We start from the raw sequence: 13,632 nt of genomic DNA on the forward strand, positions 1-13,632 counted from the left end.
TGCAGTTAAGGCTGTATTTATTTTTAACTCGACTACAAGGTCAGTTTGAACCAATAGCCAATGCACGATCAATAGGATATTTGAATTTAAAGAGCCATGGCCCCAGGGTGGGTGGCAGTGCGTAGTGTTAGTGCTGGGGCTAAGCCCTGGGGCTCAGGATAGTCCTATCCTCCAGACACACACACACACACACGCACGCACACACACACACACACACACACACCGGCCCCAAGCCCTCGGCCCCACAGGCCTGGTTAACTCTCAGGACCATGATTAATTCATGGTGGATTATGGTCCAGGGGCCGGGCCCTTGGAGAGGCCAGGGGGCTAGCAGGCCGGCAGGCAGTCAGGCAGCGTTCAGGCTAGCAGGTAGCCATACAGGCTCCCAGAGATAAAAGCCTCTTCCCCTGGATACATCCCACAATCCTATACCCACCGCCACGCCACCCACACCTATGAATAATTTTAACACCAGATCATTTCAATGCATTTCATTCCTTTGGTCATTATGTTTTATACACTGAAATAAATCAGAAGTATGAGAATGTTGCACTTCCAGTACTTGTTTTAAGTTATTTTGTTTCACTTTGTTATTGTTTGTTGATGTTTGTTTGTTTATATTTGTTTGTTTGTTTGTATGTGGTCTACATAAGGATTAGAACCCCCCTATAATACCAGGTAGTCTAGTGTTTGGCCAGTAACTGAAAGGTCATTGGTTCAAATCCCTGAGCCGGTCAAGGTGGAAAAATCTTCCGTTCTCCCTTGAGCAAGGCAGTTAACCCCCAACAACAACTGCTTCCCGTGTGCTGTGGATGTTGATTAAAGCAGCCCCCTGCACCTCTCTGATTCAGAGGGGTTGGGTTCAATTGGGAAGACACATTTCAGTTTAATGCATTCACTTGTGCAACTGACCAGGTATCTCTTCCTATGAGGTAGGATTACTAAAACTACAAGAGACCCAGATTCATAGTTTCTTCATCGTCACAGTTCTTCCATGACCCCAAGAAATGGAATAACTTCCAAGAGGTCAAAACCATTGCAAGTACTGTGGGAAAAGAAACGATTTCAGCATAATTTATCAATGAATTCTGTGGAATTACTGAAGAAGTCCCCGTTGTGTTGGCTGCTGTAACGTTGTCAACCATTTCTATTACGGGGATAACTCAAGTCAGCAAGATTTCCTTGTTATTCAAATCTCTGCAGTAATGCATATATGAATTGTTCTTATAAACAGAGAGAGACGCAAAATTGCAAGCACAATGTTCCATGCTCTGCTGTGATACTGGAGAAAATGTCCCTTCAGATTGGTGTGTGACGAGCACCGCCATACATAGCAACACATTGCATGGCATTAGTGTTATGGTGTGATTACAGTGCTAGTCAGCACGGCATCCAGTTGTTATGTGGTTATTACTGTGTGTGTGTGTGTGTGTGTGTGTGTGTGTGTGTGTGTGTGTGTGTGTGTGTGTGTGTGTGTGTGTGTGTGTGTGTGTGTGTGGTTGTGTGTGTGTGGCAAAAACAGCAGTTGACATTTCCATTCACTGTATGGATATGCAAATCAGATCAAACTGCTTGCATTTAGTAAATACTATACTGCATCGTTTATTATCCTAAATCTGTTCAATTGACTTCAGTAAAGAGACACATAAACAGTTCCCTCATACTAAATTGAAAAAGAACATATAAGAGAAATAACCCACACTTAAGTTGTATCATTTTTAAATATTAAATATATAAAATGCAGCTAAGGTAAAAGATGATCCGTCCAAAGAAAATGTGTTATCATTCAAGTTGTATATTTTCTAGTTTTATTAAAAACTCACAATTGTTTTCAACATGTTGTATTTATACAGTGAATGGTCTAATATGCACTGGAGGTCACATAAGCTTAGGTATTAGAACAATAACAGACATACCATGAGGGCTTGATATTTAAAGAAAGTAGCAGCTGCTAGCTGCATATTCGACCATTAATTTAATAGTTTGGATTCCTTTGAAGACACAAAAATAAAACCTGTCTAAGTATGTTATATTAACAACTTTATGAATTTTTTCAGCAGACGACAAAAATGAAGAAGTAAATTACTCCTTAGCATTTTTTAACTCAACATGTTCCGCAGATGATGGTGCAAAGCACTTTTACAGTATTTGTGCTATTTTTATTTGGCAACTGTCTACTTGTGTGTTTTTTTATGTTATTTTTTTGTAAACAACATCTTGTACAAACTAGCACAGTGAACCACAACCCCAGCAAACGTGTTTGTCTTCATACAATATAAATAAAATCAATACAAAAGTTTGGTTAGTTGCTTGGAACATTTTATCTGGATCAAGAGAATCTAAAACATGTTTGACACTTTTAACTCCTGAATTAAATATATTACGTAAACAGTTGACTGTTCTAAGTCCCTTTCAGACCCCCATTAAAATATTTTTAGAAGGTAGACTTCATTTAACAACATTTCCAGTTCTGTTCAATTTAAATAAAGGGTTCACAAGCCATATAACTTTGCCTTTTGTTTCCCTTTTGAAGGCCAACTTCTTCAGATTTGGTGGTTTGATTTTTTTAACCAAGAAAAGGAAACTGTCCAGATGGAGAGAAAAAAATGTATTTCCCCTGGCCTTCAGAAATATATTTAGTGTCAAAAAGGTTGTTTAAGTGTCAATATGGCAGAGCCTTGAGAGGCAAAGAGGTCTGAGGAGCTTTTGAATAAATACAAGGGACACGTCTAGTGCCATAAATAGAGTCTGACGCCTTTCAGCCTTCTTCTAATGCCAGCGGCACAGGTTAGCGTTCAGACCAACCACCCTTCCTTCTTTTTTCTGTAAAGCTGTTGAGTCTTTGACAGTAGCTAATGATGTTTTTGTGGATGTGGGACATATTACTTGTTTTCAGAATAGTTGTTTTCCCAGTGGCGTGTGTTTGGAGGGGCGTCGCTGTGCTAGGCCACTGACAGGAGTCAGGAAGGGTCACAGCCATGGAGAGCAGGGGCCTGGGGCAGCCAAGGGCCCACAGGGTCAACAGTCACACACAGTCTTTTATGTGTGACGGTCTTTTTATTCGGGTTTAGAGAAAGAAGCAATCGAAACATCAACACAATACCAAGGTAAATGTTTACAACCACATTGTCCACGTTTTGTTTTTCGCCATATTTTTTTTCCCTGCAAAAAATATCATATGGGGAAATGAAATAATTAAATATGATTGACAAAAAATGATTTGACTGGTGTCCCTACCCCTGCCCTTACCCATGTCCACTCTCCTGTCCTCCCCTATTGAATCTCTTAATGGTACAGTCCGCTCTCTAGAGCTACCAGACGGTGCCCTCATTCATTTCCGAGGGTGCATGGGACAGGTGGTTGCCGTATCCGCTGCCATTGAGGGATAGTGAGGTAAAGGGCGGGCTGGGGCCGTACACCTCAGAGGAGATGCTGTGCATGGGCCCCGGGATGCCTGGCTCCGGGCTGGGTGAGTCCCCAGGGTGGTGGGACATGATGTCAGAATAGCGCTGCACCTCACTGGAGGGGTGGTGCCCGGGCAGGGGATGGTCCATACCACCTAGAGGGGTGCCTGTGGGGCCTGAGGAGGGCACAAAGGGGAGGTCTATGGGGGTCTGTGCCTGCGACGATGGAGGCCCCTGAGGAAAGAAGTCGTAGTTCCCTCCTGGACCGTAGTACTCGCTCTGATAATCTGCAGATCGACAAAAAATCTGGGTTAGCCTGGAAACAAATTATCTCAGAAATATTCAGGAATTCATTGAATATACATAGCCTGAAGTTGCATAAGGAGAAACCCTCGCCGAGGCACATTAGTCAAAGCATGTTACACTTAAATCAAAACTGCAATTGGGTGGGGAGGACAACGCAGCAGCAAAATTAATTAAAATGGGGACCATTTAATCAGAGATTTTACCATCTGAGATCCATTTCTTTATTTCAGCATAATACTATTAGGCCCACTGTACACCACAAAGGACCAGAGTCCACCACACACTATTGATATCCACAAAACATGATAGGAAAATTGAAATAAGGATGCACACTACAATCAAGAGAATTCTACATTATTACATTCAGAGGGCGTTGAAATGTTGCAAGTTCAATCCCCAAGGTGAAAAATSTGTGAACTGCCCAAAAACAGTGTCCTTTGAAAAGAAGATAAACATATTCGATTGACTTTGTGTATTAATCATTTTTCTAAATTCTTCGCAATTTAATGTGAGTTTATTTCTCAAATGCAAATACCCTCTACAAGCATCAACATTTTAAATATTTCTCAAAGAAACGCAAAGTGCATGTCACAACCACATTTTCAAGCACCTTCCAGGGAAACAGAGGCAATCTTTGGTGTAAAGAGTAGGCCTACAAATGCACCGTTCTTGCATGTGAATGTCATCTTGTCAGGGAAAAGGTAAAGAAATTTCGGTCAGTGAGATAACGCTATGGCTTGGAGCCCTCTCGAACTAACCCATTGACCTAAATGATATGGATGTATTACTTATTAACGGACCCATTCCAGACAGGATCACAGAGAAGGCCGCGGGAATTTGGTAATGAGCATCTTCCCCTCTTAATACAGTTTGAATGTTGACGTAATATACCTGACATACAGAGAACAATATTAATAGTGTACTAGTAATTATTCATTCATATTTAATGACTCATTCAGGCATCTTGCATTAATTGTTATTGCGCGCTGTTTAGCTTACATGGACACCATATCAAGATCGATTCTCCATACTACTGTAATTGTTCTTTTTATTGGCACTATTTGATTTATTTTTATTTCCTAGTTTGGACACATGGGTCAGATGATTGGAGTTTATAATCTGAGACAATACTTAAAGAGACACGTTATTTAAACATTGTAATTTAACAAACTCAATTTAGAATCACTTCAGACCTTTTTGTGGTGTTTTGGCACATGCATAYTCGTGCGTAATGGTTAATTATCTCCCATTGTAAATCACTTTTTTTAACACGTGAAGATTTGGCACAGCATCCTAACTAATCCATCTGTAGATAATGTCCATCCACACCGAAACATTTAAAAGCACTCCTCTCCGTGCAGGTCATATTCCAATGATGTGTGTTGTGCTCAACTGATAAGCCATGATAGTCATCAAAGGCGTCCTGGGGCAGCGCGACAAATGGAAACAGCACTTGATGGACACGTAAAATTATTCGACATTTCAGAAAAACATGTGAAACCGATAAACCCGCTGGGAAACGCAAGCCGTGTCATCACTCGTCTTACCTCCGTAGTAAGAGAAAGGACCGTTTGGAATTAATTCCCCTGGTTCCAGCCGGTCCACTAGCGTTCTCATTCTCCTCGGGCTCCGGAAGAACGCGTGCCGTCTCGCGCCCAGGGCGCTCAATTGCTTCATCCGTCGCTCTTTAGACCGCCGGTTCTGAAACCATACCTACGGAGCACACAAGTCAGCATAGAGCAACGTTAATGAAAATGAAATGGATTGGAAGAATTTAAGTGCACATATTACTTCTGGAGAGTTGGAGACAAAGAGAGGCTCACACCAAAGATTGCCTCTGTTTCCAAAATGACGTTTGACCACAAATCTCAATATATTAATTAAGATAAAGCATTGAATACACACATGATGTAAATGTGCAGAATCGAAATTGCATAGTTAGTCAAAATATTTGTAGAAATATCATTATAGATTGGTAGCCTATATCAAAAGTAGCCTAACTTTGATATCAGATCTATTCCAACAATATAAGCATTATGTATGGTGTCAGTTTGTTTAGAATTATCACTCCTTTACCGTTTTAATATCATTGCTTTGTTTATAGATCCGTGATCAACATCAAAGCAACACCTAGGGCTAGGCCACGCATAACCTGGGTGCCCTGTTTGTGCCCGTGCGCGCGCTGCCCTGCATGGTCAGGTTCGGTGCGTGGTGACGTGATGGAGTGAAGTCGTATGCAGGGACAAGATTACTACTAATTATCGTCACTCCAGACTCACAGATCTAACCTCAGTGTAATGATCTTTTAACCCTCCATTTAACCCGACTGAGGGGGCAGCAGCGGGAACCTTTAAAATCTCTAATTAATACTTAATAGGAGGGTTGTTACCGATTTATTAACCGGCTCCGCGAGGTTATTATTTCGTAATCTATATATCCACCCTTGAATTCCTTGTGCTAATTATGCTCTTCCCTGACGCTCTTATATATCCAACCTCGCCACTTTTATTAATCTCCATAAACCTTCTTTTTTTTTTTTTTTTTTTTACATGATATGCCGTTTAATCTTTTGTTAATAGTTGTCTACGTCCCGGCAGCACTAGCACCATCATGGAAGACTCAGCTGCGTTGACGCGCTTATTTGTGTCCACATAGGATTTATTTTTCTAACTTAGGTGACACGATACAGAGAGCAACTAAACTATTTGAAATCAGGGGTTCATCTTCAGTAGCCTCATTTTTAGTAGCCTAATTTTAAACTCTTGAAAATAGGCCACAAATAATGCCACCAGACAAAAAAGCCATCCTTATGATAGGCCTACTTTTTAGAATTATGTTGCGCAATTTGTCAAAATTAAACATGTCAAATAAATACCACTGGTAATAACAATAATAATAATAACGACAGCAACAACAACAACAACACTAAAATTGATACTAAAACTATGAATAATAATTGAGTTTGTTGTTKTTGTTATTATTATATGTCAACATAAAGCATGCTTATTTCAAATGATTTACCCTATTTCAAATGATTTAGCCTAGACTAGACTGGGGGATAAGGAGGCATTTTTAATTCTCCTGAAACAGATTTATGCGTTTACACTTGACTGAAAATGGTCACAGCATGGCTAAATGTGGTCGCAAAACGTGATTGCACAGCGTTGCCAAGACTCCCATTGCTCTCACCAGTCTCAGTCCAGTTGGCGTGTTTACCCAGCCTGCACGCCAAGAATCAAAAATACCCATATAAATTACGCTTTCCAAATAAACCTCGAAGGCAGCCAATTTTTCGCTCGTTCAATTCAATGTGACCATGCAATTTCTAGGCAACCCCATCTTTAAGCGGGAAGGCAGATGAGAAAGGAGCGGAGTGATTGTGATGAAGCCTCACTGTTTGTGGTGAACTGTTGACACGGTGCCCAACATGGAGAAACAATTGCCAACCAAGACCCCACTCCACCTGCCCCCGCCATTTTTTTTGTTGATCAGGCGCTCAGAGAGATACTTTCCATAAAATATAAGCTGCTATATCATACGTTTTAATAAGTGAGTAACCATGAAAGCGCACACCGTGAGGGTCTCCCAGCTCCCCTCCTCTCACAACCGCCCGTTCCCTCTGCAATATACCGTCCTCATCCACTCTCATACCAATAAGACATTAGCTGTGTCAGGAATTATATTTACGTCATTATAGTGCATTTGTCATTGCCATTACCTGAATTACTCTCATGTTCAGCCCCGTCTCCTGCGCGAGCTGCTCCCTGATGTGTCTTGTGGGTTTGGGGGTGGCAGCGAAGGCCGCTTTCAGGGTCTCCAGTTGCTTTGCTTTGATGGTGGTTCGCGGTCCACGTCGTTTACCGCCAAGGTTTTCGCCATCGTTCTCATTACTACCCGTTTCTTTGTCCGACAAATTGGCTATTTCAGTGTCCTTTACATCGTCCTGTAACTGGTCTTGAGAATCTGGCGATAAACTTGGATCGCTACATGCTGTTACTGTAAAAACGAAAAAGGACACGAAAAGCTTAGACACACAGTCCATGTGTAACCCTATAAGTTCAATGAAATGAGGAACGTGAATGATTAATATTGCCCTGTTTGTGTAGGCCTATTTTGCCTTTTTAGGCATTTATGTAAAGCTTATTACACTATAGGCCTAATAATAACCTCTGCAGATTAAAATGATTTTTATGAACACTATTTGTCCATCAGTTACTTTTCAGCGACCAATTCATTAAATGTCATAAAATGGGCCTATAATAAAATCAATAGGTTTATGGGTCTACAATAGACATACAACCAAAGGCCGATAATTAACATCTATGCAAATAGAATTTGATATTTCGGCTCATAAATAGACCTCAAATACAAATTAATCTCTAGCAATCTTGTGAAAATATAGGCTATGCAATTGCGCAAATCCTTATTTCAGTTTTTACCATAAAATAAAATAATTTAGGCGTCGGGCCTACAATATATGCAAGAGTACGGCAATTTTCTTCATCAAAACATTGAATTGATGCATGATCATTCAACATCAAACGATGGGTGGAACACGTCACATCCATCACAATTTAGTATCCATGCGCCCAAAATTATAAAGCCCATTTGGCCGTATAGGCCTACCTGAGAGAAGATTTGTGTCTTTCCCATTGCTATGGGTTAGATAATCTTCTTTGCAGACAAATTTGTTTTCGTCTATGATGTAGAGCTCCTCTCCCGTGGACAGCTGTTTGTTACACATCATGCAGGTGAAGCAGTTGAGATGAAACACTTTGCTCCTTGCCCTCCGGACCAAGTCGTTCGGGGAGATGCCCTGAGAACAGCCCGCGCACTTTGTCCCGAACCTCCTGTGAGGGGACACAGGAATAATGCATGATTATTCAAATGTTTTTAAGCACAAAAACAAACAATATATGTTAGTATACAACGATTTCATATTGAGAGTGTGAATAAATACATATTTTTTAAATAGAGGTCAGAGCTTGGTCAACACTGTTAAGAAAAGGTGTTATCTAGAGCCTAAAAAGGTTATTCGGTTGTCCCTATAGGATAACCCTTTGAATAACACTTTTTGGTTCCATGTAGAACCGTTTCGGTTGCAGGCTATGTTCAAAATATACAGGTTAAGACAAGAGGGTTCTAATACCCCATAACTCTTTGTAATTCACCGGACCAGCGTTGCTATTTAGAAACGGCGCTAGTAGTTATCAATGGAGTTGGTCACATTCATTTGTTTATTTTAGAACACTTCCGTATGGAATTACTTCGTTGTCTTAACCTTCCCTTCTTCAACCTAGGTTACAGGTTGAACCGTTTGGGGTTCAATGTAGAACCCTTTCCACAGACGGTTCTACATGGAACCCAAAAGAGTTCTACCTGGAGCCAAAAAGGGTTTTACCTGGAACCAGAAAGGGTTCTCCTATGGGGACAGCCGAAGAACCATTTTGGGAACCCTTTTTTCTAAGTGTATGAATAGGCCTGCTGGCTCCCTACAATGGTTCAAGATGAGAATGATTCCATAATTGCCATATGTGGTCCTGTTCTATATTATTATGGTTGACTGTAATAGGCCCTGTCCTTATTTTATATTTCTGCATTCATTYTCAACGGAAAACTTGTCTTACTTTTCCCAATCCAAAATTATTTGTTCCATTATAAATATATTTTTGTGTAAATAAGATAATTGCCTAGAATTGCATTTTAAGCCTAATAAGATCTATTTGGATATAAAAAAAATTGTGTTGTCCATTCCGCAATTTAGCTGATCATTATGACCAAAGAATATCATCATGTAATTACACAAAACAACAGGCCTAAATGTTGAACACGATTAGGCAATAATGTTCTCTATGGTTTTGGGAAAATAAAGACTTATACACCATAATATACATTGCAATATACAAGTTATTACCTTAATGTGTAATGATCCTATGTTTGTTGATTGCAACATAAACTAATGTGTATTGAGATGGTGTACACTGACTGCAAGTCTGTGATTGCATTGTCTGCTTGTTTGATCTTTTAAAAAGGTTTATTATTTAAATCCACGTATCACATCCTTCTCACTGGAGCCGTGCAAACACAAGGGCCTGGGCAGATAGCTTTGCCACTGGCCCGAGACACACTTCCTCCACACTATTCTGATGAAGTATTGATTCTAGCCGCTTCTCTTCACCTCTACGCCATTATAAACAACGTGTGATTTCCTTCATACCCCATACAGAGGACGAGTACACACGCGTTTAATGTTGCTGTCCAGCTTTTAGCATAAGAATACAAATTAACATGCCTTTAATTACTGGCTGTCCTAATCAAAGCTTCCGAAGCACCACCTCCAAATCCACCTTCACACCTAGCACTTATTAGAAATTCTGGAGGAATTATTTATCTATTTGAACGATATTATACTTTTTTTAAACTGATATTTAGAGTGGTTCATGTATTAATAAATGCTATCTATAATACATTTCATTAAGTATTTAATCTTGAGTATGCCTATCATTTTGTATAAGCAAATGATAATGGTAAATGTTTTGATAGAAAAAGGCAGAAAAGTACTGTCTTCACAGTTGTCTAAAGTACAATTTGAAGGAATGAGGTGTAATTATCGTATGTCATTTATTTTAAAATGAGTTATAGGCTCTACTTTTGAGTTTATTAGTTCAGTAGTTAGAGATTCACCTCTGTTTTTTTTTTGTTACACTAAACAAAAAACGGTTTATATGTTCATTGTTAGCCTATAATAAATGATATTGAAAATGTTTTGTATTTGAAATATATCCTTAGGAGTCTTTTTGGGGAAAATTGTGCATTTGACTAAGAACATTAGGATAGTAGTGTTTACTAAACAGAAACATAGCAAATGTTTATTCAAGACTGTACATTTCAAATAATAATTCCTGTAGTAAAGGACGAATGAAAGGGAGCAAGCTCCCACCGGTCAAGCTTACCTAAAGAAGTCGTTTTTGCAGTATAGTTTCCCCTCTCGAGAAAAGCATTTCTCTGTTAAATTGCATTTACACTCGCAACACTGTACGCACTTGACGTGCCACGCTCTGTCCAGAACATTGAGGAGAAACCTGTCCAGTATAGGCCTCTCGCACCCGGCACAGTGGACCATCGTCTTTGGATTTGCACCCACTCTGCAACCGTGGTCTGTTCAGCCTCCTGAGGTTGTGGTCGTCTCACTCACACTCTGACTTGAGCAGGAAACAAATCAACAACACACACGGATCATTGGATGTTTTGTATTTGTAATATTTGGTTCCTTATTCGCTCGGAGGTCCTGGATCAATGTGTTCACATAAACAGTCGATGGGTAGCCTGGTCGCTATCCTACCTCTTCTTCGCTCCTCTGAAGTGGTCAGCATGGAGGTTTATAGGATCCAAGTACAGGATGGAGACCGTTAGCCAGGATGCAATTCAGGATGGCGACCGTTAGCCAGGATGCGTCCTCCCGGGTGAGGTAGTGCCAAAGCCTTTGACGCCTCGAAAATCAGTCCTTTGGATCCTCTCCCATACACCCAACACACATCGGCTTAAATGAAGCCAACCAAATGGCAAAAATTATCAAGCCACCTCTGAAGATTGGTTATACTGCGAGCACCATAGCCTATCAGCAAGTATCCGTGGTCGTCAAAGTGAAGCATTGGCCGAAAAAGCTATGTGTGCCAGTCACTGTTGAAGACGCACATCTAACAAAATGGGTTTGGGGCAATACTGTCACACAACAAGACGCGCGTGCCTATAAATAATTCAATGTTCTTTGACATGACCGCTTATCCACTGTTGAGCACCCGATAAGAATCGAAACAATTAACCACCAAAATATTTCAAGGAAAAGTGGGTTTCCTCCTGCTCTGTTGGCTAGCTGTCCCCTCGAGCTCTCTTTTGGTAAATTATGCTAGTGATGGTAGGATGCGTGTGACATCTCCGTGTACAGTCTCTAGTACTCTGCATGTTCCTGAAAGCACACGAGCCAGCCTTATTCACAGGCTCGTGACGTCAGGCAGTGGAGAAGCCAATCAGCAGCGCGCCATGCAAGTAACCATTAGCAATCCCTTCAAAGCCAAGCCGGTGCATTCTGTACTATTTATGGGGAACTGAAGAAACCAATTGTCAAATATTCCCAGAAACGGTGATATGTTAGTGAATGTATGTGGACGGAAAGACGACGACCGTTGAGGTAAAAACAGCACAATCATCCGCTTARCAATTGTCTGCGGCGAGGGAATGGACATGAAGAATCATTTGATAAGGTAGATATGGGCATATTAACGTTCTCTCCGGATCCTGCATGGATCCTCCCCGTGGGCGAGAGAGAGCTAGTCTTCGTTTTAAAAACAGTAGCATGTCTATCTTACATTGATATAACAAAATGGGATGGAATGCATGCTTTTGTTGCTTTCTTCTTTCTTTTTTTGTGGAAAAATCTCATTTTGACTAAGTTTTAGCATATAGTATATAGGCTACAGAAGTGACTTGACTTTAACCATACAATAGGTTATTCAATTATCAATGAAAAGAGATAATTCATAGGTCTGATTTCAGACTTATATTGACCGAATGTTTTTTATTAGAATGGGCAGCCTCTCCAATGTGCCAAGACGAATGTGGTGGTTCAGGATTAAAACGTTTTAGATTATAGTTTAGAGACAAATTCGCAATTATGTGTAAATTACATATGGAAAATGAAATTGGCATGGGCAAGAAATCAGTATTTACCCAAAACAGGAATTATGTTTCACAATTCGAAATAATCAGAGATATAGGCTATGTCCTGGTGGCTGTTATAACTTTTTTCATCATATGCTTTTACTTGAAATCTTTTTCTTGACAGCTGCTTATAGCTTTCTTCTTACCTTTTATGCATGTTATCATTTATTTGCCATGATCATAATTTAATCACTATTTCAATCCACGTTGCCCACCAATACATCTCAGCAGTGCTGTACTCTCTTTGATCTTTTGTGGAGCATGGGTGATGTGAAAGACGAAGAGGCTCAACAGTTTAGAGGTTMCTAGATTATTGTGACAGTTGCTGATTGCTTCAACACCTTAGGACGTTTAATTAAGGCCTTTCAATCCACTTACCAGTAGTGGAGCAAAAAACTTTACCTAGAAGCTTGCAGACTCCAAAATAGTTGGGGCTATGCATTATGTGGACCTATTGAAAACTCTGAAAGTATTTTAAGACTTTCAGAGTAAAAAGAAATATTCATGTGTTTTACAGGACCAAAACTGCTCTTAATTTTTTAGGAATGTCTAAATGTTCTTACAATTGATGTGTTTTTAGTTAGGTTCATGGTGACTTCACATATCCAGCCATCACATTTCTTAGTTTTGCAATTGTTTTTAAATCATCCTTCATAGACCTGTCTTTAAAGCTCAATGGAAGTTGAATACTCTTTGAATCTTTTGAATTCTTGCTTTCACAAATGAACGTCTGTAAAATGATAGCTTAATAAATATAGTATTAATAGTAAAGAAGTTGTAATAGTTTTATTTGTGAAGTGTTGACACTAAATGCTTTGTGACTGATTGGATACTTTCAGACATTGGGATGGAAAGTGATGCCGTTCGCACTTGTCATGGGGTGACACCACAACAGGGAGCCATCATCCTAAAGGCCTCCTCTCCCACTCTCTCCTAGTCTATGAGATTACATTTCTTCATGACACCTAATCTTACATCATCACTATCTCACTTCTCTCTCTCTCTCACACGCGCTCACACGCGSTCACACGCACGCACGCACACTCGCACGCACGCACGCAAGCACACACACAAACACACACACACTCTGTTGGGCAGTGGTGGATTTTTGTGCAAACGTTACAGTCTGAAATCTGGAATCAATAGCACGCTTCCTCGTGCATATGGGTTACTTCTCTTGTAAAATGGAGGTGCGGGCAGGACA

At 40.2% G+C, this 13,632-nt stretch overlaps 1 protein-coding gene across 2 annotated transcripts; it reads right to left on the minus strand.

Annotated features, from left to right (window-relative positions):
• Positions 1–1,775: 1,775 nt before the first annotated feature.
• LOC111949644 (LIM/homeobox protein Lhx1) lies at positions 1,776–11,655 on the minus strand. 2 transcript variants are annotated; one of them, XM_023966984.2, is made up of 6 exons: positions 11,053–11,655; positions 10,664–10,912; positions 8,337–8,560; positions 7,429–7,706; positions 5,258–5,423; positions 1,776–3,691 (listed from the first exon to the last, which is right to left on the minus strand). In XM_023966984.2, the coding sequence occupies exons 2-6, from the start codon at positions 10,831–10,833 to the stop codon at positions 3,312–3,314; spliced, it is 1,218 nt and encodes a 405-aa protein (XP_023822752.1). In that variant the 5' UTR covers positions 10,834–10,912; positions 11,053–11,655; the 3' UTR covers positions 1,776–3,311. The 2 variants fall into 2 exon arrangements, with proteins under 2 accessions (XP_023822752.1, XP_023822751.1); XM_023966983.2 differs by having other exon boundaries at positions 10,664–11,655.
• Positions 11,656–13,632: the final 1,977 nt, after the last annotated feature.

This window comes from Salvelinus sp. IW2-2015, linkage group LG22, assembly GCF_002910315.2.
Source record: "Salvelinus sp. IW2-2015 linkage group LG22, ASM291031v2, whole genome shotgun sequence".
Taxonomy (NCBI): Eukaryota; Metazoa; Chordata; class Actinopteri; order Salmoniformes; family Salmonidae; genus Salvelinus; species Salvelinus sp. IW2-2015.